Source organism: Pezoporus flaviventris, unplaced genomic scaffold (genome assembly GCF_033815535.1).
Source record: "Pezoporus flaviventris isolate CSIRO_AGI_PZ_B2104156 unplaced genomic scaffold, CSIRO_AGI_Pfla_v1 ptg000072l, whole genome shotgun sequence".
Taxonomy (NCBI): domain Eukaryota; kingdom Metazoa; phylum Chordata; class Aves; order Psittaciformes; family Psittacidae; genus Pezoporus; species Pezoporus flaviventris.
The window spans coordinates 9,445,913-9,473,143 of NW_026892620.1; the positions used below are offsets into that span (position 1 = coordinate 9,445,913).

The 27,231-nt window shown below is 37.0% G+C and overlaps 1 protein-coding gene across 4 annotated transcripts in view; it reads right to left on the reverse strand.

The window, feature by feature from the left end:
* PCCA (propionyl-CoA carboxylase subunit alpha) overlaps positions 1-27,231 on the reverse strand; it is a 290,674-nt gene that overhangs the window by 195,109 nt on the left and 68,334 nt on the right. For 3 of the 4 annotated variants that reach the window (XM_061472832.1, XM_061472831.1, XM_061472834.1), the window contains 4 exons: positions 24,290-24,421; positions 18,445-18,481; positions 12,468-12,546; positions 3,479-3,581 (listed from right to left, as the gene is read on the reverse strand). In XM_061472832.1, the coding sequence (XP_061328816.1) occupies positions 3,479-3,581; positions 12,468-12,546; positions 18,445-18,481; positions 24,290-24,421 (351 nt within the window). The remainder of the gene's footprint in view (positions 1-3,478; positions 3,582-12,467; positions 12,547-18,444; positions 18,482-24,289; positions 24,422-27,231) is intronic. The other variant, XM_061472833.1, reaches the window with a different exon arrangement.

Genomic DNA, 27,231 nt, shown 5'->3' on the forward strand with positions numbered 1-27,231 from the left:
CTGTTGTGGTCCCACAAATTTATAGAGCTTTCTAAGGAAAAAAAAATCCTCTCTAAAGAGTTCTACAAGATCAAGGACTTCAATATTTCCTGAACTACAGTGTGTCCCAGAACCCTCTTTTCTGCCCAGAGGGAAGCTTAGCAGCACCAGCAGCAGCAGGGTACTGCAGCCAACTCTATAGAAACTCATTCGGGAAGACCGAAGATCTTTTAACTGTTTTTTTTCTTTTTTTGTTTGTTTGTTTTTGTTGTTTTTTTTTTTAAATACTGGAACAGTACTTTCAGGGCACAGCATCCTACTCACTGAGAAAATAGCTGTCCTGTAAGTAGGATGATTCCTTGTGAGCATTTCTGTTTCATTGTTAGAAAGACTACAACTTCCCACAGAATCCAGCCTCATAAAAACAAACAAAACAAAAAGTCCTGGAATATTTCAATTAAAAAAAGAGTTCCTGTGCTTCTCTTTCTGTGTATATTCCTGAAGGGGATAATAAAATATTTTTCAAGCCAACTAGTAAATATTTTCTTTGACTTCAGGACATTTCTTATATCCAATTTAATATCTGCCATCTGGACCTTAAAATAAATGTTTTCCCATTATCAGTTAGTACAGCTCAAAAAGAGACATGAATGAACAGTCACTATTTAAATGCAATTATAAACAGAATAAGCCAAACAATATCTAGTGTTAGGCTTTTGCTTTCATTTTGGGTCCACTGCTTTCATTATCAGAAATTAAAAAAGATACTTTCTTCATAAAACAGTTAAATTTCAGAAAACATTTACAGAATGTTGAAATCATCTCCTCTGATATGACATGAGATTCCAGTACACATTTCACTAAAAATGCACGTCACAGCTGCAGTTCTTTTCTTAATATCTACATACTTGCAAAAGACAACTTCCTGATTTATGGGATTATATGATTATTACATTAGTATATGTTATGTACATATATATGCCAAACTAATTAAATATAACATATCACAACCTATCTTACATGATTCAACTAAATTCTATTTCCAGTTGTAAAACTGATATTTAGCCAAGTAATAGTTAGACATTCCATGTACTCTTACTTTAAACTCTGGTCCTTTATATCAGATATTTCAGGAGAACAAGACTTCAAATCAGTTCAAGCATAAAGTCTATTTGAACTCTATTTTCCTGTTAATTGTTTTCATCTTTTCTCATGTTTTACAAAGTGATTGTTTTATAGCTAGACACAGGAAACCCCTTATTTAACAATTTTAGGTACCAATGCTTTGGAGCTATATGGGAATGTTAAAAAAAAAAGTTCTATTTAAAAGTTACTGCTAAATTAATAAATATTTGGCATCTGGTCTCAAATTGTTTGTATATTCAGCAGTTTGAAAATGAACCAAAGCCAGCGTCCTAAAGCTGATTAGAACATGAAGTTAAAACGATATGCTATCATATTGTTAAAAGGTACCATCAAAGTGTTCATGTAAGGAAAACAACACTCATTGTACACTTATTATAAATAAAACTATAAATTATTAATAGCAAAGCTATTTTGTTTAATCTAGGTAAAATTATTTAACAGTTTTTAAATACAGTACTGCCTTTTTTTTTCTTGAGGTAGCCCTTTTTAAATCTAAAGGAATAAAGACACTGCAAAATATGCCCACAACTCATGAAAGTATGGAAGAATCAATCTTATCTAACTTTAGTCATCAAAGAGTCGGTAGGAACCAGCTGAAGCTCCCAAATCTACAAGGACTGAAAGAAATGTATCTTTAATGTATACTGATTTGTGTACAAAAAAAAAAAAAGTAACAAAGATCAAAAATTATTAGCCATGACAAAAGAATATAGGAAGCTGCTGTAGAAATCTGACCCCTTTTGTAACCTAAGATCAATGCTGAAACTAAATGCCCACTATACACCTTTCCACTACACTTCAAAAGAGAATAGGTTTGGGTTGAAATTTCATTTTTACAGACTGTTTCTTCATTTCTCTGCTGCTTCTTCATTTCTGCCCCTCTGCTCTGCCCTGGTGAGACCCCACTTGCAGCACCGCACCCACCTCTGGAGTCCTCAGTACAAGACAGGCATGGACCTTTTGGAACAGGTCCAGAGGAGGGCCACAGAGATGATCAGAGTGCTGGAGCATCTCTCCTACAAAGGCAGGCTGAGAGAGTTGGGGTTGATCAGCCTGAAGAAAAGAAGGCTCCGAGGAGAACTTATTGTAGCCTTTCAATACTTAAAGGGAGCTTATAAGAAAGATGAGAAGAGACTTTTTACAAGGGTTTGTAGTGATAGAATAAGGGATAATAGCTTTAAACTACAAGAGAACAGATTTATACTGGGTATGAGGAAGGAATTCTTTATGATGGGAGTGCTGAAACACTGGAAGAGGTTGCCCAGGCAGGTTACAGATGACCCATTCCTGGAAACATTCAAGGCCAAGCTGGAGAGGACTCTGAGCAACCTGATCTAGTCCAAGATGTCCCATATAGTTGAAGATGTGGGATGGACTAGATTACCTTTAAAGGTCCCTTACAACCCAAACTATTCCATGATATGCAGTAAGTTAGCCTGTGCACATAAATAAAAATACAGGAAATATCAGACTGTAGGCACATATGTGGTGGAATAAAAATGTTAAATATTTCTCTCTTAAAAATCATTCCACGTGAATCAAATTTACTGCTGTTTCATTCAGCTACTGAGCTACTGTCAGAATACTTCAGGCTCTCACTGCAAAACTGTTGAGGTAACTGATATACCCCCTATAGATTTCTACTCAGGAAAGATTATTTCAAGGCCATGGACAAACCCGATTTAGTTGCTTGCATAAGATCAAACACATCATAAATTTTAAAATCATACTTTTCTTGAAGAGTCTGGTCCAAAAAGTCTTGCTTTGCATTAGCACATCTGGGTTAACACTAGACCCAATCAAAAATATAAATGGTCACAATCCAGAATTTAAGGAGAACACAGCCAATTTCGAAGCACAAACTGCCCAAAGTAGGACATAAATCCTCCTGAGTTCCCTAGTAACATTAGATACTTCAGAACATACTCCAACATACTGACAAAACCACCCAGAGGTTGGAAGAAAAATGTTAAGCACAGCAGCACGTGAACTCCTACATCCTCTGCTGCACTCAAGCACTGCAATCAGGATCCAGAGTTCAAGCTCCAGCCACTAACAGACATCTGTAGACAGATGCCTACAACTGTGGTTTCTTTTTTCTTTCCCCCAACAAACTGAGCAGAGTTCATTGTCTTCCTGCTAAAGAAAGGGTAAGGAATAAAAACAGGAAGGCTGTATTGTGCATGATAGCCATGTAGTTTGAGCAATGGCCCAAGACACAGGAAAACACAAGACCATATGCCTTTTTTAGCTGAGTGTTTGAAACGTTTTGAACTTTGATTAATTTATGACTTCAGATCTTCTTAAATAAATAAACAATAACTAATAATAGTAAAAATAATACACTACAAACCTGAATTTCTATGTGACGAGGGTTATCAATGAACTTTTCTATCAGTAAGCGATCATCGCCAAAACTTGAAGCAGCTTCTTGAGATGAAAACCTAAAACCTTCCCTTAAATAATGGAAACAAAAAGAATAATCTGTATTTGTAAAAGTTAAATCAAGCTCTGAAGTATACAGGAGAAGGAACACTTATTCATTCCAGTCATCTGGCAGTTTTCATCAATAAACACATACATCCAAAAACCAAATTTAACCATTTGCATGTGATTCTTTAATGAGCAACCCTTTTTTCTTCCTTTTTTTTTTTGCAAAGACAAAAAAAAAAAAACTAACCAAAAAAACCCTCAACGCAGAGAGAATTTCAATGTGCTTACAAATTCTGCGGATTTACAAAAATTATTCAAATAAATTTTCTTTGTTGGCATTTTCTTCTGCAAAAGTAATAAAGTAATCAAATTTTAAAACCCAATAATTACAAAGTACTTGTCATACAGAAGCAGAGGTGTCACTCACCATTATTTAAGGTATACAGGCCTCTTAATACTCAGGAATAGCAGAGGTTAATCGCACATTAATTAGATGAAAGAACCGCAGATGTAATATTGCAGACCTTGTAAATTCATTCACTGAACACACAACCTGAAGATGTAATACTTCACTTTATAGAGGATTCCAGCTGTACCGCTAGTTTTCCCTGTATTAAAGCATAGCTGAGTTTACACTACACGTCCCATATATTTCCCTCTGTTTTCTCTAATATGTATGTAATTACTCAAATATTATAAGATGCTCTAATTATCAATTTTATTTTTGATGGCAGAAAGATTACTCCTATGGGGCATAGCTGCTGACTATGAACTTCATGTTCAGCTTTCTCAGGATGAAATGTACCATAAAGCAGGGACCCAAAGGCTCCATGGAAGTTTTATACAGGCTGTTTAACTGGCATATTAGTCCCATTTATGTTGATACATATGGAAAGTTCGGGGTAAATTTCCATGGGATTGACTACTGAAACACAGCAGCCCTGGTGTTTGTGCCTGGAATAAGAATTACAGCACAACTGAGTTGAAGTTTCCATGCTCTCCATCTCTGTAATCTAGCTCAATTCCACAAACAAAATGCAGACAACCAAACTACCAGATAGGTAAATTCATAGTGTAGAGATGCTTGTATTTAAAGGGGCTTTTTTCCACCTTCTTTCAAGATTGTGGAATAATATGTGTTATAATTTTGAGAGATTATACTCAATGTACAATCTTTCTTAAATTTGTATTTAATGTCAACATGTTGAATTACTTAAAAAAAAGGGACATCAAAATTTGTGGTTCTGTACACCGCCTGATCTGTCCAATAAACCTAAGTGAGGTAACAAACAGCCAGACAGTGTTTCTTACTGAAACAGAGCTATTTTAACTCCTATATCAAAGGCTCTGTTTCCTTTTGTAAACATTCTATCAGACAGTTTCATGCACAATTGACTATTTTTTCTTCATTGAAGTATGTGCTAATTAGAAATCTAATCTGCAATACTTGCTAGAAAAAGAAAGTCAGGTACCAAATTATCTAATCCATACATCTGTAAATCTTTTTAAATTATATATAACAGGAATTACTATCTCAGGTATTCTGACCTTGTTTGCACCTTACAAAACTGTGCAGTTGTATTTGTTCAGCAATAAAGATTACCATTAATAGCACTTCAGCTTCCTTAAAGAGATCATACTAAGCAAATGGAGATGGACCAGTCTCCGTGAATATTTAAAAAAAAAAAAAAAAGCTGTTTAGGCTTGTTTAGGCTTTTAAGCTAGAAGAGAATTTGTATTTGAAGCATTTTCCTTTCACCAAGCAATAGCCCTACAGAGCCTCACTGCAAGGAAGATGCTCCTCACGCAGCACAACCACACTAATATGTGCCTGACCAAGCTAACACCAGAAGAGAAGTGTGGGTGAACTGGAGTCAGGGAAGCCTGAGCTTACTGCCCCTGCCTAGGCCCAGGTACAGTTTACCCTATAAACACTACGCTGTCTGCAGCCTTATCAAGCCCTGATGTTTGACAAGATACATTCAGGTTGATGTACCTCACCTACGTGAAGACCATTGTTGATAACTCTACACTATGACTCGAGGTAAAGGGCACCCTGGTCAGAAGATTTGCAAGACTGGGCTCTGCACAGACCCACGCTCCAAAGACTATCTCTCTACTAACACTTCTACATCTTCCAGTACCAGCCACGTGGCCTAGACCGAGGGGCAGGGAGGACAGACTGTGCATTAGGCATTACTGAGCACCCTACGCTACAGGAACAGCTGTATACAACAGTATGCAAGGAGTACAGCAAACAGCAGCAGCTAAGAGGGGCTTTGGCAGGAGATACTTTTGATAGTTCCTCATAAGATGGGTCTGGTGGCAGAAGTAGTTTTGACAGCAGAGCATGAGAGGGGAGGCAGATTGGCATTTTGGTTGCAAGTTATTTATTTATTCAGTCAAGATTCTCTGTTAAGTTTTTTGATAGATTCTCAGTAACTTTTAGTGGCAGGTTTTGCTGTTGTTTTTTTTCTTATTTACAGATTTGCTGCTTTTAGGTGTTTCTATGATCTTCTGCTAGCTGTTTCCCATATTAAACAGACTGATTCATGATGAAAAGGGTCCCACAGCTGCCTGCAGCAAGGATGACTCATGCCCCAGGTCAGCCACCTGAGACACACTGCCATGGAGTCAGTAAGCATGTATGCCATCATGCAGTACATGTGGCGACTCCACAGCCCTGGCTGCACTCGTATCTATCGCACATCAGATTACTTGACCTAAGTTGGGTTTGAAGCAGCTGGATGAAAGGCCACCACAGTCCATGCCTAAGGCAGGCAGGGAATGCCACTGCCCCTCCTCAGGGACAGGGTGGGTCATGCTGGTGACAGCTGCACACTAATAAAGCCTGGAGGCATCGAGGGGCAGGGACTAAATCAAGAGGCCCACCTCAGGTAGCTGCACATAAAGGCATATACCCAAAGAAAGAAACAGGATCTGGAGTCTGCATGCAGGCACAGAACTGCAACATCCTTAGAATAGCTGACATGGCCACACAACTGCAATAAACGGCTACCCAATCTTTAAGACAGGCAGTAGGATAGGTTTGCCCCTTTTTATGAAGCAGCAGATCAAATATACGATCTCTTCTTGGGAAAGAGCATACAGGGTAAGAACTGGAAGGAAGAGGCCAGTAGGGATAATACTGCAGTGCAAATTTGTTAAAAGCTCACCTACTCAAGCTGACAAAATGGACAAATACTTCTTCAAGCAACTCAGTATCTCTGAGACCTCAAGTGTTTGTATAGCTTTGGGGATTTTTTGGGGCTATGTGTTGGTTGGGAGAGGTATGGTTTTGGTTTGTTAGTAATTGGGGGAGGTGTGGGAGAGTTCAGGGGAAGTGGTTGGGGTTTTTTTGGGTTCTTTTTTTTTTTAATAGGTAGCTCATGGCTCAATGACATCTAACAGCAACCTTCCAGTGCTTTGAGATGCTTTGTAAGACAACAAAGCCACACTCTTTACTGCAGTGCACAGCAGAGAAAAAATGAGATAGGGGCCATAAATTGAAGTGAGGAGTTTCTAAATGTATGCAAGGAAAAAAAGTGACTGTAAAGAACTGAAAAATGGGGCAGGCTGTTTAGAGAGGCTGTGGAAATGGAATGCAAGACCCAACCGGGCAAAGCTCTAAGCAACCAGTTTCAAATTGAGTATTGATCCTATTCAGAGGATGAAACTGAACGAGATGATGGCCCTAGGTCCCTTCAAACATGCATGATTCTGTAAGAACAGGATGCCTTTAAAGGCTCCCATGTCTCTCTACAGTACTTCTTTTCCCCACAATGAAGTACAGGTTCCACAAAAGCATTTACTGATCTTGGCACAAGCTTTCTTGTGGCTGTCTGAAGTGAAATAGCCCATGTAAACCTTCTGCGTCTAGCTCCAAGATCAGCATTGCTGCTTTAATTAAAACAACCTTTTTCTTTGGAAGCAGACAGACAATAACAAACGACTGCAGTCATTATGTAATATTTCAATTTCTAATATAAGGAAAGGCTGAGGGAGCTGGGCCTGTTCAGCCTGGAGGAGAGAAGGCTTAGGGAGAATCTTATCAGTATGCATAACTATCTGAAGGGAGGGTGTCAAAAGGATGGGGCCAGCCTCTCCTCTGTGGTGCCAGGCAATACAACAAGATGCAACAGGCATAAACTAAAACACAAGATAGTCCACCTAAGCTTCTTTACTGTGAGAATGACCTAGCACTGGAATAGGTTGCCCAGAGAGACTGCAGAGTTTCCACCCCTGGAGAAGTTCAAGAGCCATCTGGACACAATCCCAAGGAATGTGGCTCTACCTGACTCTGTGTAAGGAGAGAAGTTGGATTAGATGACCGCCGGTGGTCCCTTCCAGCCTCAACCATTCTGGGATTCTGTGTATTTTCTTTTCAAGGCCAGAGTTGGAAAGACCATCTAGTTAAAAACCATGTTAGATAACTATTAGTACAGTGGAATCCCTCTAAAACCATGAATGGTAAGTTAAGCACCGAACAAATACACAAACGATATTTTATTTTACAGAAATAAAAAACAATATTCACTGCTACAGCCTGATTAAATTTAAAAAAATACAAGTATGTAGTCACAGCATTTTCCATCTGTTCACACATGCAGCTGCTAGCACGGAAATCTGTTTAAAAAAGATACAGTTCTTAGGAAACCCTGTTCTTCACTGATCCAACTGACTGTTTCTCCTGACCTTAAGACTACTACCTCACATACCTCTACAGGGCAGTCCAAGGATGCCAAACCCACACACTCCCATATTTGCAAAGCAGCCTCACAGGACAAGTGCACTGCTTTGGGAGGGTAATAAAACTTAATGTACAGACTTGTAATAGGGAATGCTGTTCAGTTTTTTTAAAAGCATTGTCCTCTCATACTGCACTCTTCATACTTCCTTTGCCTCAGGAGGTGGTGGATTCCTGCTCATTCCTTCAGAGCCATTGGAAGACTACAACATCAGGAGAGGAAAAAAAAACAAAAAAAACAAACCTTCAACAGATGTTTCTGAAGGAAGGTGGGAAACTGCAAAAAATGACTGCAGATTACAAAAACAAATCTGGTAGTAGTTCTCCCACATATCCTGTTGTATCATCCCAGTGAAGAGCAACAACTGTGGAACAGTGGAAGTAAACACAGCATGGTACCATAGGACCACAGAAGAGAAATTATAAGGGGCTCTTGGAATTTAGAAGCAGATGTTTGACTTAAGCTCATAAAATCGGCATAAGCACCAACAAAGAATTTAAGTAACAGGACCATTTATATTTTCCTGTTATTATAAGTTAAAAGGCAAAATCTTTCATGTCTCTAAATATCTGTTGCAGGAAGCTGCCTTGTTGAAACCTTTCAAAACATACTCTCTCTAGGCATGCAAGATTTCAGTATCTAGGAAAAGTTTTAAAAGTTATGACAACTGGGGGGAGGGGATTAGCACAAAGCTCCAAATTTCTCAAAAGGGAATTGTCAGAAGATAATTCAGTGAAGATTTCCAACTCAGAGGTTATCATGTTTGCCACTGAAATGACTAGAGAAACTAATTTCTATCTGCAAATCCACAATTTAAGACAAAGTCCAGTAGTTTCTGTATGATGACCTCTGATACTGAACCTACGCGCCAGTAAGTATCTTTGTGTGCAAAGATCCATCACAACCTCTGCCAGATAATTTAAATCTGTCCTTTGGAGAGGATAGGGTCCTCAAGCAAATTCCTCTTCAGAGCTGCCAGCAGACCATTTGAAGCCATAAAGCCTACAAACTTAGTTACAACTACAACTGTTACAAGCTTACTGAAAGCAAGAAAGCCTTCAGTTTCTCCACAATCAAAGAAGGGATCATACAGAAAAGTTTCTAGGTATTCAGGTACCTACACTAGTCACATTTTGTTGTACTTCGTAATGAGCTTCATGTTGCCTGTACTTGGAAAGCACTTTCAGATCAGGCTGTCTGGGATGCAAGCACAGAGGCTCTTCATATACAGGACCAGAGCTGAAATGAGCAGCTACACTAAGACAGAAGTACTTTTAGATACATATAGCTGCAGAACTTTCTCACGCCGTGAAGAATGTACAAACCTGAATTCAATGTAAACTGTTCTTCAGAAATCTGCACTTCATTTTCAATATACTTGTAAGTGGGTATATTATGTGAAGAAAGAGGGTTGGTTTGGATAAATACTATTTATTATTACATTAGAGTGAAAATAGGGTTATTTTAATATCAGACATGTACTAGTGGTTTGAACTGTACACAAAATTCCACACTAGAACTTGACTGAAATTTGGAAAAATGCAACAGAAGGGATTCATATCTGAGGAAATTCAGACTCCAGAGAAAGAGGTAGAGGGCAACATGACAGACCTCCACAGCTGCATGCACGTGATGGGCTATTTAAAAAGTCATTGTAACAGTGGTAAAACTATTCCAGTATTCCTAGTTAGAAACAGTAGCTGAAAGGTACAGAAGTCTTAGCTGCAGCTGGAATACCATAATATTTAGAGGACCTAACAATTTTCATCACTAGGTATACTTAAGAGATGTGAAAGATGAAGCACTAGTGAATTACCACAGTGAATAATGCTTTAACAGTAGCAATTAAGTCATTCAGACAGGTCTTTCCTATTTCCAGTGATTTTTCTCCATGTCACACAACAATACATCTATGCCTTCCTTTAATATTATACATAGCCAAAAGTATGTTTCAAAATTAGGTTATACTAATTTTGTTTCAAATAGCATTTGGAATTAATCTCACATGACAAAGCCAAGAAGTTTACAAATGAAAATATTCTTCACACTCATCTTCCATCTATGACTGCTGAAATACAAAACGCTATTCAGATAATGGCTTTCCAGGGTCTGCCAATAGCTGAAGATGAGTTTATTTTTAGGATTACATGGATTTGAATGCAGCAAGACGATACATGAGTTCAACAACTTATTTATGCAATATTAAAACTACAGATACATTGTTTTGTCAGTAGCAAGGTGAGTCATCTTCAAAACATTATGCTCTTCAGACACAAAAAGGAACAATCTTAATTCCATAATACAATTAATAGATACTACAAGAAATCTTTTACAGGCTCATACATATTTCACGACAGACTGTATGAGAAATCCAAATTCTGTACTTCATATGTACATGCAAAGTAAATCTGTTTATATCTTCAGTTCTCTTAATCTCACTTTTATCTTCCTGCAACGAGTATTTTGCCAACGTAATTTGGCCTTCATTGCTGTCTACCTGTAAATTTGAAAAATCAGCATTTCCTTATGTAGGAGCAGTAACTAGGGTCAATTTGACTCCAGGTATTATTTCTCTTAGGACCTTTTAGATATTACTCTATAAAATTATACTGCAAAGATAAGGCTTGCATAACTATCTGAAAGAATTATTAGGAGGACACCACAGGCAAATAATGAGCTGAATGGTACTTTAAAGGCTTTCAGTAAGCAAGGCAAGCATCTCAAACTAGTATCACTAAATATCACTTGGTCAAAGTAATATCACTAAATTAATTTTGTATGCAAATGTACAAAAAAAGAGCATCCCTGGCTAGTTTCTGTTGTTACCAATCAGCTCCATCATCAGGTGACTTTCTACACAGTAACCACAACTTTTCTCCGAAACAAATTAGCAACCATAATTTCAGATCCAGTTTTCAATTTTTGAAGTTACTTTAATCAAGCTCCTTTGCTCCTTTCTGAGCAAAATAAGAAAGGAATGCCTTCCTTTCAAGTCCAACAGCCACAATTGCTGCCTGAACAAGATCAAGGCAGTAGTTTTGGATTCTAAAGCAGTGGAAACAAAAGAATTCTTGTAAGAAAGGTTATTCTAAATCTTCATTCTAATGCACAAAACCTTATTTTCCCATTTAGACTTGAATATAAATGAACTAGAGGCAGCAAGGTACAAGAAAACCCACCACGCTTTCTTTAAATCTAAAATTTAATTGCTAGCAATTCACTGGTTTTGTCCAGTTTTTAAGTTTCGACAAAAATTTAACTGGAAACTCAAAGAAAAAAAAAACAACAAAAAAAAAACAAAACCAACAAACCATGAATGGGAAATCTTGCAGGTAACTAAACTAATGAAAACCTGAGCTACACTTTGAGTTGATTCCAGCATATGTGCTGCTTTCTCCATGTGGAAAAGAAAATATTTAGGTGGTTACCTAATTTTGGATCAAACAGGCTTTTTGTTACAATTCTTTGAAAAAAAAAAAAAAACAAAACACATTTTTCTGTAACATCAGTGGCACATACGGCTGAAACCAGGCTTCTCACTGCCGAGTATCAGCAGAGAATGGATTGCAAAACTTTAAGTCATAACAAGTGTCATGAAGTGTTCAAGATTCAGATAACCATTAAAAGACATGAAAATGGAGGTGTTTAAACAAACATTGTTCCAAACAGGCAAAAGCACAATAGTTTGCCAAGGCAAGTATTTTAAACACAGAAGTATGCGTTTATTTGAACGTATTCTGAAAACATCATGTTTCTACACATAAATAATCAACTTTAACAGAACTAAAAGCATGCATTAATGTTGGAGAATCAGGGCCAATAAATATTCTATGTAACACAGCAACAATTAATAAATCAGCATTCTGAAAGGCCTACAGCAAAACGTTATTTACAATCTAAACTTACAGTTTACATTGATTAAAGGCAGTTGTGAATGCTGGGATTTTAAATCAAATTAATGGGCTGTGTTTTGTAAGATTTATGCAAAAATTATCTTTAGACACATGCAAAGTATACTGTTCACTATACGAAAGGGGAAAAACCAAATAACACCCAATTTCTCTATCATTTTGTATCGGCTCAACTGTCAGCTCACAGTGGCTTAATGGGACTTCTGTAACTGCAGCACTCATCAAGGCAAGCTTTTGGACAGCATCTCACCTGGTCTCTTCATCATCCCAAGCGATTCTCATGCCTTTCCCACCACCACCTGCTGAGGCCTTGATCATGACAGGGTAGCCTAACAGCAGGGAACAAGTAGACAGAAGTTCAAACTTTGTTCAGTTGGTCAGAGGAACATGACAACTGACCACATGTCCAATAATGCCAGTAGACAATAACTTTGCTTATTAAAACACTTTGTTTCAAAGGAGAGGAGAAATTTTTCTTTTCAAGACTTAGCTGTCAGTGCTGTGATTCCTGAAGCCAGGAAAGGTTGTCTTCTCCATTTCATTTATACCAAAATGAATTATTCCCAAGTAACAAAGTGATTTATGAATAAAAGCATTTGACCTTTTAAAACTCGCATTTCTTCAGGAACAAAATTTTGTTCTTTTGTTTCTGCCAAAATAAGCTATAGCTGTGATGAAATTTTTCAAAAAATAATTAGCAAAAATAAGATCATCATAAAACATTAGTCAATAAATTATTACTGTAAATGATAAACTATTAGTCAAGAGATTCACTAAGCAAACCTGTATTTTATCAAGATTTCTGGTAAAATACATTTTAAATAGCAGCACCTCAAGAGTTCTGCTGCTAGATATTAGGTAATGGTATCACAGAAAACAGACTTTTACACTTTTATTTTTTAACAATTAAAAAAATTGTGTCTGTACTGACAAGTCATAAGAAAAAGCTGGCAGTATAAATCTGACAGCATTGCACACAACTGGCAATATTTTACTCTCACAACAAGAGACCTTAATATGGTCAAAGTCAGGACCTTAGTTTTCTGAAAGCTAGAAAAGTACAGTAACAAAGTATGCAGTTTAAAAGCCAATTCAGTAATGATTGTTTACCTTATGGTACAGTATTTTAATTCAAAGCAACTTCTTAAAACAATCTTAGTCATATTAGTGATGCACAGAAAATTAAAAATTCAGGATCTGAAAGTTTTTTTAGAGTAACAAAGAATTCTTCCAGGCTTTGGTTTGTTTGAAAATCATAATATTAAGCCAAGATCAGATGATATTATCTTGCAAGAAGAGTCCATCAGTCCTCACAGACTGAAAATATATTCTATAAAAAGCTTTGATCTGGGGTCAGAAAGGGACATTTTAATATGGTTCCCAGTAGAAATGGTCAAGTCTGCTATTATATGTTTACAGTTTCTTTTTGTAATGTGGATCTACTCTTGCTCTGTAGAGTGACAAGTGACAGCGATACAGTGTCACCGCTTCCTCTCCCTGAAAGGTCAGTGAACTGAAAAGAGGTTCAGGAGAAGATAATTAAAACCACCAAGTTCTGGAATATCTTTTGCTTAAAGAGTCATGATATAAGAATAAACCAGTAATGCTGACTGGAAGGTAGGAAAGCAGCAATAGTACAAGAGAACATTAAATTAACAAAGTAACAGCAAAATAATAAAATGGAAAAAAGTAAAAATCAGTAAAATAATTTCCAAGATAACATGTTGTTAGACTGTGAAACACCATGCTACAGACCATTCAACCATTCATGTGGCAGAAAGATGTAAAAGGTAAGAGATACGCACATGTACAGCACAAATCAAGTTCCTACAGGCAAGGATGACCAAAAGGCTGTAAATCTTTAAAGTTTAACCTCTAGTTACTAGGCATAAGTGTAAGACAAAACAGAGCCATGCAAATAAGCTTGCTACAGTCTCTCTTACACCTCTCCATGGAATATCCGGTGCTGTCTACAGAGGGGCATGGGACAAGTCACAGAGTAACAATGGGTTCGATCCAGAACTACACTAATCAATTCCAAGGCCTCTACAAATCCCAGGAATAAAAGGGCATGGTCAAAATAACTCTAGACTGCATTCAACAGTGACATTAAACACATTTTCAAGAAATACAGTGTATGCAGTACATACACAAGTAGAATTTATCTACAATGTAGTTGCTTTTCCAGATCCCTGGCAACTGCCAAACTCCTAGGCAAGCCACTGGCTATTCTGAAACAAACCAAAAAGCACATCTTACATGATTTTCATGCATGACATAAGATTTAGCTGGATAACACTAGAGAACCTACACCTCTGGCAACGCTATCACCAGCTGGAGACTCTCTCAAACTCAGGAGGCCACAAGTCTGAAATTCTGAAATAGGCATTGTTTTAAGCCTTATTATGGCAAACTCACTATGGCAATTTCCATCACCTAATCTATCTCATTGAGTGTTACATGTATTTGAAAGAAAAAAATCATCAATTATGCTAACAATTTCAGTCTAACAATATCAGGCTCTTGAATGGCTCACTGATTTTAATTCTGTAAGCAGAGTCTAGCTCTGATTTACTGTTCTTTCACTTAAACAGCAAAATAAGCATGTTGGCAGTGAGCCTTGGTGAGTCTACATGCTACAGAATATATAAGTTTATATATCACAACTCAAATGGCTAAATTACCAGATAGGATGCATGGGTTACTGGTATCACTCACCAAGAGTAGGATGACTTTGCTTCCCACACACACACATTTTATGTACATTGATAATATGTTGACCACACTTGTATGCAAGGCAGTCAAAGATTCCAGAGACACAATATAGTTAAAAAATTAAATATTGAAAAAATCAGAGGCCTGTTTTGAAAATATCTATACAGCTTTCTGTATGTATATTCTTTACAATAGACTTCAAGTTAGGATGACTATTAACCAGTCCCCTGATGATAAGCAAACTCGAAATTCTGCTCAAATATGCCTTTATATAGTATTTGCTCTCTAGGGCACTGAGCTAAGCTAAACAGCAGTTCTTCAGCCAATACCACAGCCTGATGTACACTAAGACAAGGAAAGCTTTGTAGAACCTAAGTTTTGCGTACACACTGGGTACAGGATGCTGGAATCAGGATACATTACTCATCATTCTTTTAACCACTTTTGCATTACTCAGCAGCAATCAAAATTGCTTAAGTACGCTCACATAAATTGGCTGGATTAGTTGTGGAAAGGGAGGGGCATGCAAACAATTTGTAACAGCACTTACAAGGACTCACAACAACAGCAATGAAGAGCCTCACAAAGCAGGCACATTTTTAAATAGGTGTTAGGTTTTCAGTTCTTCCCTTAAATTTGATGTCAGTTTACACTAAATTAAAATTTTGTGTAAGAATATGAACTATAAACCTCTCTTGTTCTGTCACAAGCTTTACATTCTTGTGACACATGTGAAGGATGGGTCTAAATAGATCTTAAAAAGTGAGAAAGTAAAAAGCTGTCAAATTTGAAGATCAGCAGGCATACTTTTGACGTTAAATAGGTACTATTACGTTAGGACTGCTTTGTTTCCAGGGTGGTTCCTATTCTGAGAATCTGAATGGTAAAAGGAGTAAATAAACTTTTGGTGCCCCACAGCTGTTAGTTCCCACCCTCTGCCACCAAGGTTTTAGATGACATTTAACTGGTTTTATAGAGTTGCAGGTAGTAGACCACAAAATGCATTGCACGTTACCAGTTTGAGCAATACAGGCTGTGGAAATACCAGATTCTTCTCAATATCCATCACTGAAAAGCTAATATTAACTAAACCCATGTCATAAGTGAAACATGACAAAACTATGTTAATCACCTCTGAGTTTTGTACAGACTTTCATTTAGTTTAACTGCCTGAGCTTTGTTCAGTCCTTTCAAACTGAAAAGTAAAACTTTCTGTAGTTTCATCAATGCTTCAGAAATCAGGAAGCCAGCAGACTTAAAAGTAACATGGAAAAAGAGTCAATATGATTAAGCACTATAGAAAGGATCACAAGAGAAGAACAGCCACACAGACAAATAGAGAAGAGACTACAGAAAGGAGCCTATATAGAAATTTGCACCTGAACTTCCAATTCCTGGTTTAGCCTAATATCTCTGCCCCATTTTCCCTTTACAACTTCGGAGAGCACATCTCAGATGATGAGCAAGAGGCAGGTTTAACTTCCATACTTACAAAATATGTACCCGTAACAGTCACTGAAACGGGTAAAGGAAGTGCCTCTACCCTGAACTGCCATGCTCCACTACTACTGGATCTTTGGGCAGAAAATAGCTGGGAGCTGCAGGAAAAAATTCAGGAAGCAAGAGAACATTGTATTACACTATTTCAGAGTTTTAAGGGCTGACCCACAATGATTTTATTTTTTATATATATATATGTATGTATAAAATATAGTATATTCAGTAATTTTTTATCTATATATAAAATTACTTAAGAATTCTTGTAAGACTGAGGCTCAGGATAACTGAAATTTAAAAGTAATTTGAAAGTATTCAATTGCATATCAAACACCTTATATATGAGTCTTAACAGCATAAGAGTACATCTCTTACACATAAGAGACTTTAATTTCATCCTATTTTCGATCCTTTGAAATTAAAAATCCTTGGGGTTTATTCTGATCAGCATTCATGATTAGACAGAAGCTTAAGAGACTGGTCAACTGGGCAAAACACGGGTGGGGAAAAAGCTAGAAAGTATATTTTCCTTTGATTACATGGCATCATAGCACAAGCCTTTTTTGTATCAAAACAGTTTAAGAATTCACCATCTAAATAAAGCACCACCTAGCTGTCTGTAACTGACTTTAATTTATACAGATTTAAGACTGCCTTAATACAATGACCTCCAAAGTGCTACTGATATGAAAAGGCAGGAACCAGTGTCTAGGAAGCCACTGAATGCCTTCCAACTTACATTAATCTATACTGCTTTAAAAATATTTGCAGAAAGTCTTAAAACAAAAAAAAGCAAAATCAAGAAAGACTATTGAAACTCAACTGAAATAGAGCCATTACACTATGCCTTTTTTTAAGGATTAAATCAATTTTTATTCTCCCTCAAATATTCCAGTTTGATTGATAACCTCTTCCTTTTGTCTCTGCTCCCATGACAGTGATCAGTAACCAAGTGACTTCCCAACAGGGACATAAAGAGTAACCCACAGAAACACTGATTTCAACTGTATTAACCTAAAAGTCAGCCAAGCCACTGCTACACTGAGGGGTTTCAGGGCAGTTAACCAACACAGGGTAAAAACCCAGACTTAAACTCAAAGTGGAAAGATATTACACTGATGGAAAGTGATCTGCAGCAACGCAAGTCCCAGTTTCTATTTGTCACACAAGGCTCAACCATAGCTTTTGACACAGGCAAGATGTATTTGTAGTTAGATCAGTAAAAGAAGCTTCAAATGCAGATATATCCTTTCAATTAGGTACATGTGATGAACCTAAACAGCTTCTCATGGCCACTGTCTCTTAAAATAAAAACTGGAAAAAAAAAGAAAAAAACATAAAAATAAAAAAAAACAAGTCTCTTACTAGATTCTTCTTTTAGAAGAATGTGTAATTTCAAGCATATGGTTTAGTATTTTCCCCAATACTAAGCTTTAGTAAATAAAAGCCAAAACTCATTAAACACATATAGCACTTAACCTTCATCAAAATGAGTCCCAGACAGTTTGCTGGTTGCTCTTTTAACCATTCTATAAGATATTCAGAAGCCAAATAGTGACTTTATTCCAGAAAGCACAGAAGAAAGGCTGGTACTCTGGATGACATTCAAGTAATTGCAGTCCACACAGTGATGAAGAATAAAGATCATAACATCACTGGTGGCAGCTTCCACATAAAGATAAATGCACTGTGCCTAACTTCTAACTATCATGTCCAATTACAGATACACTTTGAAGTATCTCCTTTAGCAAGCTACTAATTAGTCCATATTACACACATTCCACAAAATCATAGCTGCACTTGTTCTGTAAAGTCCAGTTTGTAATGTTAAAATGTGATGATTTAAGAGACAGGGCATTAATGCCTGGATTCTTCCAGCCCTATAGGCAACAGGGAACTTAAAAACTATTAAAGCATTATTTGTTCTATAGGGATTACTTATTACACATTCAATTTAGTCAACCATGTCTGCTGAGAGGCACACAAATCCCACCATAGCTAATTTAAGAACTTACCAATTTCCCTTGCAATTCTGACAGCTTCATCTGCATCCTGTAAAAGCAGGAAATGAGACCCAACGTTAATCCCATCAGCCATTGCACTATGTCCTGAGGGCAGTCATATATTGCACTACTGTCTCCTCTGATTCATTTAATGTTTGATTTTACAACCTTCTGACCCTTTTCAGCCAAAGGAATGTAAAATTAATACCATAAGTGGAATGTAAATTCTACCTCATCATTAGTATACTGAGAAACTCAAAGCAACAAGGAATCAGCTGACAGGAAACACAACCAGGATAGCAAAATGATTTTCTGCAGTTGTAAGAATTTAATGCTAGAATTTAGAAGTTTACAATCAATAATGGACCATAAATCAGATCGTTAAAGTTTGTCCATTGCCAGTTTGCTTCTGTCCTCACAGGTATTTCTTGTGTTTTCCTGCTTGCTGTCAGTAGGGGGAGTTGATTCTCTATTGTTAGGGAGTGATTCAGGTCCCGAAAGAAAACCTTGCAGAACTTCTGTAAAGACGAATGGGTTTTGTCTACTGAGGAGAGAACACAAGCACTTCACTTTTGTAAGTTTTTCATTCTAAACCTTAAATGCATCATTTTAAGCTGTATCCGAAATGACAAGATTCACATAATTGTTTCTGTTTAAGAGCCCACACATTACTAGCATATGAGAATTAGAAAAATCCTTTGGTTGGTATCACCTCTTGCTTCAGCTGACTCATACTACTACAGCCTGGTACAGAAAAAAGTAGAAGGAAACCCAGAGAATAAAATCCAAAGTACTTGAACTGCTTACTTTTTAATAGGCAAATCACTTCTCTTTAATTCTGGCTTCTTCTACTGATAACAGTGCATTTCCACTATACAATACTAGGAAGAAAAAGGGTTAATTACAGTGATGCAGGTTAAGTTTGAAGCTTCCATCCAAATTTGTTAATATTTATACTATTCCATGACATGTATTAAAAAATTTGTATGGAAGGCAGCAATGTCTGGAAACCACCAGCTGCTAAGTGTGTCTGAAACGATAGGGGCTGACTTATGAACATTAAACTGAAACCTGATATTTTTAAAGCTTTCAAGGCAATCTGTTTTAAAAGCACCCAGGTCAGAACATTAAAAAAAAATACATAAGAAATGTTCATACCTGGTTCATTTATGTCCGATAATAAAACAAAATCCTCTTTAAAAGTCTTCAGTACCTAGTAACAGCCCCATGAAGAATAAGGGGGCTGGCAGGGGAAGTTGTCAGAAAATTTAATTTCCTTTCATTAGCTAGTCTGCTCCACAAATCGGTGCTTGTTAAGTTCAAAGCAGTCCTGAAATCAACATCAGTTTTAAGTCTTTTTACTCCAGTCACATCTGTTAATGAGATTTTTCCAAATAACAATTGTTTTTAAGTCAAGAGATAAATCTAGGAAAAAACCTCCACCCAAAAAAAAAAAAAGAAAAAAATAATCTGGGGTTACTGTTTTATTACACCTTGCTGCTTTCCATGACCCTGCACTCTCCAAATTTTAGCTTAAAGGATAAAATGCATGAAAAGGGTCATTTAAGAATGTTAGTGGTTTCCACACATTGAGTTTGAAGGTTCTTTGTTCCTGCCTGTGACAGTTATGCGAGAATACTTCCCCTTAATAGCCTCTCTGTCAGGAAGTGTTAAACCTGCCAAATGCAGACAATTAGAGCCTCTTGAACAAAATGCAGGAAGAGTGATGACTGATGAAGAGACACGATTATACTCGAGAAGGAAACTTTTACATTTCTTTTCTTTTGCAAATTTACTCATATATTTGCAAAATAGAATTAAGAGGCAGGAAGCAAACAGGGTAATTTTTTTTCTCACTTAGTTACCTGCAAACAAGTGGCTAACTGAGACACTGCAGTCCACAGGAAGACAAGCTGCAAATCATTATCGGGGAACTTTTCACTGCCACTGTATTTTTATACACGCATACAATTTCGAGTAATAAGCAGCATCGTATCAGCAGCACTAATTGTCTCAGTTCTGGCTTGAACAGACCGAAGTCATCTGCCCAGTTTAGTTATTAATTTACACTGTTTCAACATCTGGTTTTTACAGTTCTAAGATATTAGAACCCAAAACTCTAAAAAACAAAAAATAAATTAATGCACACAAATTCTTTAGCCTTCAAAGAGCATTTCTGAAATGCAAAACAAAAATATGCCCTGCTTTAAAGGGAAAGCTAATAAACAAAAAAAATGAATAAACAATTGGCACTGAAATCTCTGGTAAGTCTTTTGATCTTTTTCCCTAAGAAAGTATGTTTCTGTACCGTGACTTTTACTTGCAGTGCATATTACATAAATAGTTTGAGGACAAAGTTCAGACAGTTATTTTAGATTTATAGTGCAAAGAACATTTGCTATGGGGGAGGGGGGCAAAAAACTGAATGCTGTGACACTGCATAACACACAAGTCCGTATGTGCAAAATATACAAAGTCACACTGGTACTAAAAGCATTTTAATTTTTTTTTTTTAAAAGCAAAAGTCATCAATTATTTACTGCTGTTTCCTCCAAAAACACATGAGCTACACTACCATTTTCCCAAAATAAACTGGAGATTGTAAAGAAATATATAATTTTAGCACCACCTTTTATTGTACAAATAAAAATGCTCAAGTAATGGTAGAAGTTTATAAAAATCATAAGAGTTATAAAATGATGTCATAGTGTTTTTATAAACGGCTGATTAAGACATAAAATACTCATTTAGCATAAGCATTTCTAACCTAATTCATGTACATGCCCCTCTGACAGGTACCAGCAGGTGGAGACAAAAAAGCAAACCTATTCTGATGTAGAGGAATGCCAGAATAAAGCTTTTTAAGAGACTCATGGAGCTGTAAAACATTGTATTAATTATAAAAGAACTACATAACAGTTTTCATGGCTGAGGGTATTGGGCTTAGAGAACCTCCAGTTCATGCCTAGACTTCAACAGCCTCTCCACTAATGCAGTGATCATTTAGTATCAACGTCAATACCCCAACGCAAAAACACAGCCAGATACCCAAAACTTTAATACAGTAAATTCATAGCCTTGCTGAAAACTCCCAATGTGTCTATTGACATCACTGAAATTAAATAGACACCCAGAGACATTAATCTTCTGGATCTATATCCAGCTGTGTTCTACCAGTCATGAAACCAAACTGGCCATACATGGCGAAACAACATAAAAATCTTTCTTCCCTTGCCACTCCTTTGCCAGTTTTTCACCACGACATCTCCTTGTACTCATTACTCAGCCTTCATTTTCATATTGTCACTCATTCCTCTTTACTTATTTACAGACATTACATCTTCTCAGCAATAAATTTAGTATAGCCCTTGCTCATGTGGATTAACATCAATTCTTTTGATTAAGACTATTCACCACTATCTCTACCAATCAGGTTTTAGGAAGCTAATTGTAGTTACAGATTTTGAAATTGGCTACATTTGAATGCTTTTGTTGGCTCTCTAGCTGACAGGACCACACTCGGGTTTCATGCCTGTGCAGATGGAACAACTCTTACCCCAGTCAACTCAAATTGAACGAGGGAGGAAGAGAAAATGATTCTTCGTCAAACCAACTACCCTCTCCACTCTCACTCCATATCTTTCCATTCTCATTTTCATATTTGCTAGTATTCTCCAATATGAGAACAGTTAGTTGTGTCTTATGCCGAGCACTGGCCTCTCCAACCCTTTCAGGTCCTTAAGTGTACTGTTCAAGGGCTTCCTTCTCTTAAATTTCTAATTTTATTTCTACTCACTGGGAATTTTCCTGCATGCAGCTTCTCCAATATGTTATTACAAAAGCTTAGCAACTCCAGCGTCTACTATGTGTAAGTACTAAGCAATACAAATAACAGGGCTAAAACACCCTTTATTCATGAAGGACCTATATGTCTCTAGGACTATTTAAGAAGTGCTGTATAAAGACAACTCTTCAAGTAACAAAGATTTTCAGTGCAGCCCTGAGTTGGATAATGAAGCACTAGAAGTTGTTACTCTATGCCCACTTTAACTATTCATCCACAAAGAATATGTGCAACTGATCTTTCTTAACTTCTGACATTGTCAGAGGCATGAATGCAGTTTTCTTCCAGCTTTAAGACTCCATTATAAAGATGAAGCCACCTGTAATCAACTCAAATATCAAGCAGACATTTAATTTCTTCCTAGGACCTTGAAAAATTTCATTTCTCAACACAAAGACCCCTCAGATTTTGAAAGCTTCATAGCTCTGTGACCAAACAGGTTTCCCACAGAATGGCAGAAATCCTACATAGTCTTCAACCCATTGTGTGTTGCTCTTCTGATTGTACCTGCTATCATACAGCTTTGGCCTTCCTATCTTAGTCTGCATCGGCAAAATAGCACATCAAGCTCTAACCAAAGATCAGGCATCCTGTATGACTTAATTACTTAGGTATTCATCAAGCAAAAGACATTATCACAGGAAGGAGATCAGAGAACAAACACAGGCACACATTTAGATCCACAGCAAGGATGAGAATACCAATTAATAGAAGTTTTATTTCCTAGAAGTGGAAACCAAAGCACTGGTTAACCTAGTATTTTCATCTCCTGTTTCTGTTGGAAACAACATTGGCAATGTCTATGGAGTCTCTGGTTTTTCTGTCTCTTACTAGCTAAGTTCTCCAGGCATCCTCATCAGAACAAATGATTCTATGGAGGCTTAGCCCCTTTGCACTCTATTTGCCTTTCCCATTTAGTTTGATTTGGGGTTTCTTCCCTCCTAACAGAGTTTAAAATACAACTTAGCTGACACAATGCTGAAAACCATCACCCTGGTGTATGTTACTCCTTAAAATACAGTCTGTATTCCATCAATATATTCAGTTGTTCCCAATTATCTTGAATTTCCTATTTCATCATGTAAATAAGATTTATGTAACCAGAGGTCAATATCAATTGTCATAAATAAAACCTGAAAAGCTTTCCTTTCACTACATTAAAGTGCTGTTGAAACAAACATGCAACTCCAAGTTTTACTTAAATTTTATTTTTAAAACAAAGTCTAACTTGAGGTGTCAAGCATAAAAATTTTCAATCCAGGAGGTCAACTGTTTATAATACACCAGTTTTAGGTGCATACAACAAAGGTAAAAGAAAAGGAAAAAAAGCTTATTTACCTACATTAACACAGACAATACATAAAGGCACATGGCAAAGCTTTTAAGAGCCCAATCCTTAACCACTATAGCAGAAAAAAAAAACAAACAAGACATACTTTATTTCACCTTAAAAATATGAAGAAACAACAAAATATCTTTGGAAAACTATTGAAAATCATTCCTTCTAAAACCTCAGGAAGAACACGAGCTGCAGATTTCAACAAAGAGCCACCAACTTCTCCCCACCCTCACCCCAAGTTTTGGAACACACTGAAATCTACATGATCAGCACAGACCATAAAATGGAAACTTCATACAATATAACAAACTTCACTGTTAATTTAGGCTGTCAAAATCCTGATCAACAATACAAACTGAGAAATGTAGAGATGTGCAGCTGCTCGAAGCCACAGCTGATACTTTACACATTTACCTGTCCTCATGTTGAATTTAAAGCAAAACATTTTTAGAGATTTCACAGAAACAGTCCTTAATACATCATTTATTATGAAGGACTTTCTTTTCTTCTCCAAAACTCTCTTGCTAGTAAAAAACCTGTACCCCATTTTTAATTACATCTTACTGAAAAAGAAGTTGAAATTGTAATTACATTCTGCATCAGACCTTCAATAGTGTACTTCGATTTCAACACTGTTCCTACAGTGGGCAGACAGTAATTAAATGATTTCTCACCTTGACTACTCCATCAAAGCCAGGGATTGTATTGACCTTTGCATTCTTGGCTAACAATTTGCTTTCAATCTTGTCTCCCATAGCTTGAATGGCATGTGTGTCAGGTCCAATGAAGGTGACACCTTCTGATGCCTGCAAAGACAATGGAGGTAAGATTTAGGAGACAAAACTAAAACTCAGCTATACACAAGTACTGCTATTTTTTTTCCTCTTTTTGAACTCATTAATGAAATGTTTAGAAGACAGTGATCTGTCAACGTAACAAGCTAGCAATACGTAAGCAATATTACAGCCAGTTCATTAAAAATGTGTATGACCTTGTGAAACTATGTATACACACAGATTCAAAGCCCCTATAATTAGCATTTGTATAAATCAAAGCCAGGCTGAAGAAAAATAGCTGCAAGTGTAAGTATTCCACCTTGAAAGTTAGAAACATCCCGTCAGAAAACAGAGGCTAGTTAACTCATCATTAAAGCAGCCAGGAGTGATTTACAAAGACATGCTGCCTAAGCTGTAATGCAGTTTAAAATTCTCTGATGCATTCCTAAAAACAAAACCTTGACAAAATATCAAAATGAAAGTGCAATCTCTTACTCGGACTTCAAGACTGAAAGATCTTGAAAATAAGGTAGAAAGTGAAACAATGTCTCCGCAATTCTTTCAGGCAACTCTCTTTTCCAATACTAATATGGAAACACTTCAACATAGAACTTTTATACTTCAACTTTAATACTTTAATAAGTAGGTGGAACACTGAACTGCGTTTTTCCTCCTCCTCTTTCTCTATGACAGCAACAGACTTTAATGATCAGGTACACAGCCATTTTTTCAAACCTCTCCAGCGTCAGTACTACACTCAGCAAAAGGCAACTCTAACCGAACTGTTTCACTGAATGTTACTATGTATCAGTGAGTACATGAATGTTTCAGGCAACTTAACATCTTTTAAACCACAGGCAAAAACCCATCATATGAACAAGCATACTAACCTTGCACAATTTTTTCCAACTGTTTCATTAAGCGGGGCTTTTTTGCCCAATTCCAAGACATTTGTAAAATGTTTAAAAACAGCTTGTTCCCAGCCAATGGGCAGTTTACTTAATACCAACACTAATGCAATGGCAAACAATTAATTTCTTCTATCAGAATTTGTGTCTTAATATTAATGTCTTTCTCACATACACTCATACTGCACATAGTAGGCTTGCCAGATAGTTATAGTCACTGACAATAAAAAGTGATTTCCTGATGCTTTGCATGTTTATGTGGTAGTAGTACATGATCACAGAACAGACATAGAAAAAATACATCTTTGAAGTTGGGGAACAATATCCTATTCACGACCTTGTAAGATCTGAGAGCTCCCAACATGTTTGGGAGTCACTGTTTTCACTGTGAGCAGCTTCCTAGCAGGAAGAGTGTAATAGCAGAAGCTCTGCATAGACAACTTCCCATCATCCTAGCCAACAGGGTGCTACAGATATAACAGAGAAAAGATCAGGTAAGCATTTCAGACACACTAGGAAGCTTAGTGCAAAGACACCCAAACCAAACGCAGAGCATCAGTTCAGGTATATCAAAGGCTTGCTAGCTTCAACTCACAATGAACCATCTGGGTTTTTATCTCAGCCTACTTCTTCCCTACTACAGTAGGCTTATTAGCTCAGCAATACAGTAATACTGATTTAATGAATAGTTGTCTTAAAGGCACAAAGTTGGGAAGACTGCAAGGAGGGAGGAGATAGGAAAACCAACACAAGGGTGCACCTCTATTAATATTACAGTGCTAAAGGATCTGAATGCTGAAGGAATTCACTTTAAGAAGAAAGGGAACAAGAAGCAAGGAGTTGATACTTGAAACCATAGTGACTAAGTCTGAAGCTGACCATTTCAGGAACAAGAAGAAGTTACAACCTGAAAAGTGATACTTCATTGTCTCTTTAGAGGAGAGCTTTAAATAGGTACCTGCATACACTTGGAAGTAGGGTAGAGTTCCCCTCTGTCAGACTGTATTCCAATCTCAAAAAGCTTTGTGGAAAGGGTTCACTTACATACCTGGCACCTGGAGATTATGCCATTCATCTTGTATCACACCTAAACACCTTGTTCCTACAGTTTTTGCCATTACATTGGCATTTGCACTTCAAACTTTACCATGTATTACTTCCCCTCCCCACTCTCAAAGTCAAACATCAAAAATCTGGGATATCCAGAGCTCAGAATAGCGGGTCCAAAACTTCTGCTGCCCTGACAGACCATCCAAGACTTCAGTTTGCAGTCTAATATGCTACTCTTACACTATTTCTCATCCTCCTCTGGCCTTCTTCTGTCAGAAAATAAGAAAACCTTCATTCAAACTAAAGGTCACAAGAGAGGATAGGAATTATGCTCATAGCATAGCCAGTGAAAGGCATGTAGGGGACTTCTTGCTTGACTTACTGTCTCCTCTCATTGACTTGTGGCATAGACTTCCCTAAGTGCTCTGTTCACTCCCCACTCCACTCCAAGTAGGCAGTAGGATAAGAAATGAACACCATTCAGAAAAGATTCATTAGCCACTAGAGAAGAAACACCCCAGGGGCTTTCAAGAAGTGAATCTGCTGTATTTGTTACATGAATCTTGTAGAGCTGTAATACTCCCCATGGATACAACCAATACTACTTATTAAAAATTAAGTACTAGATGATCTGCAGCAGACTCACATTACTCTAATGCAAACATCACCTAGTACAGCCTGTATCTTTGTCATTTTGGGTTTGGTTTTTTTAAATGTATGCTTTTAACATCCAAAATTTACAACTGCACTTGTCTACACATGCACCTCTTGGCTTTAACTGCTCTGAACCTTTGTACCTTACACAGAACGGCTCTCCAACTGTGAACAAGCAGCAGCTTAGTTTCATCAGCTCTTCCCTGATACGGTTACTTAATTGGAGCA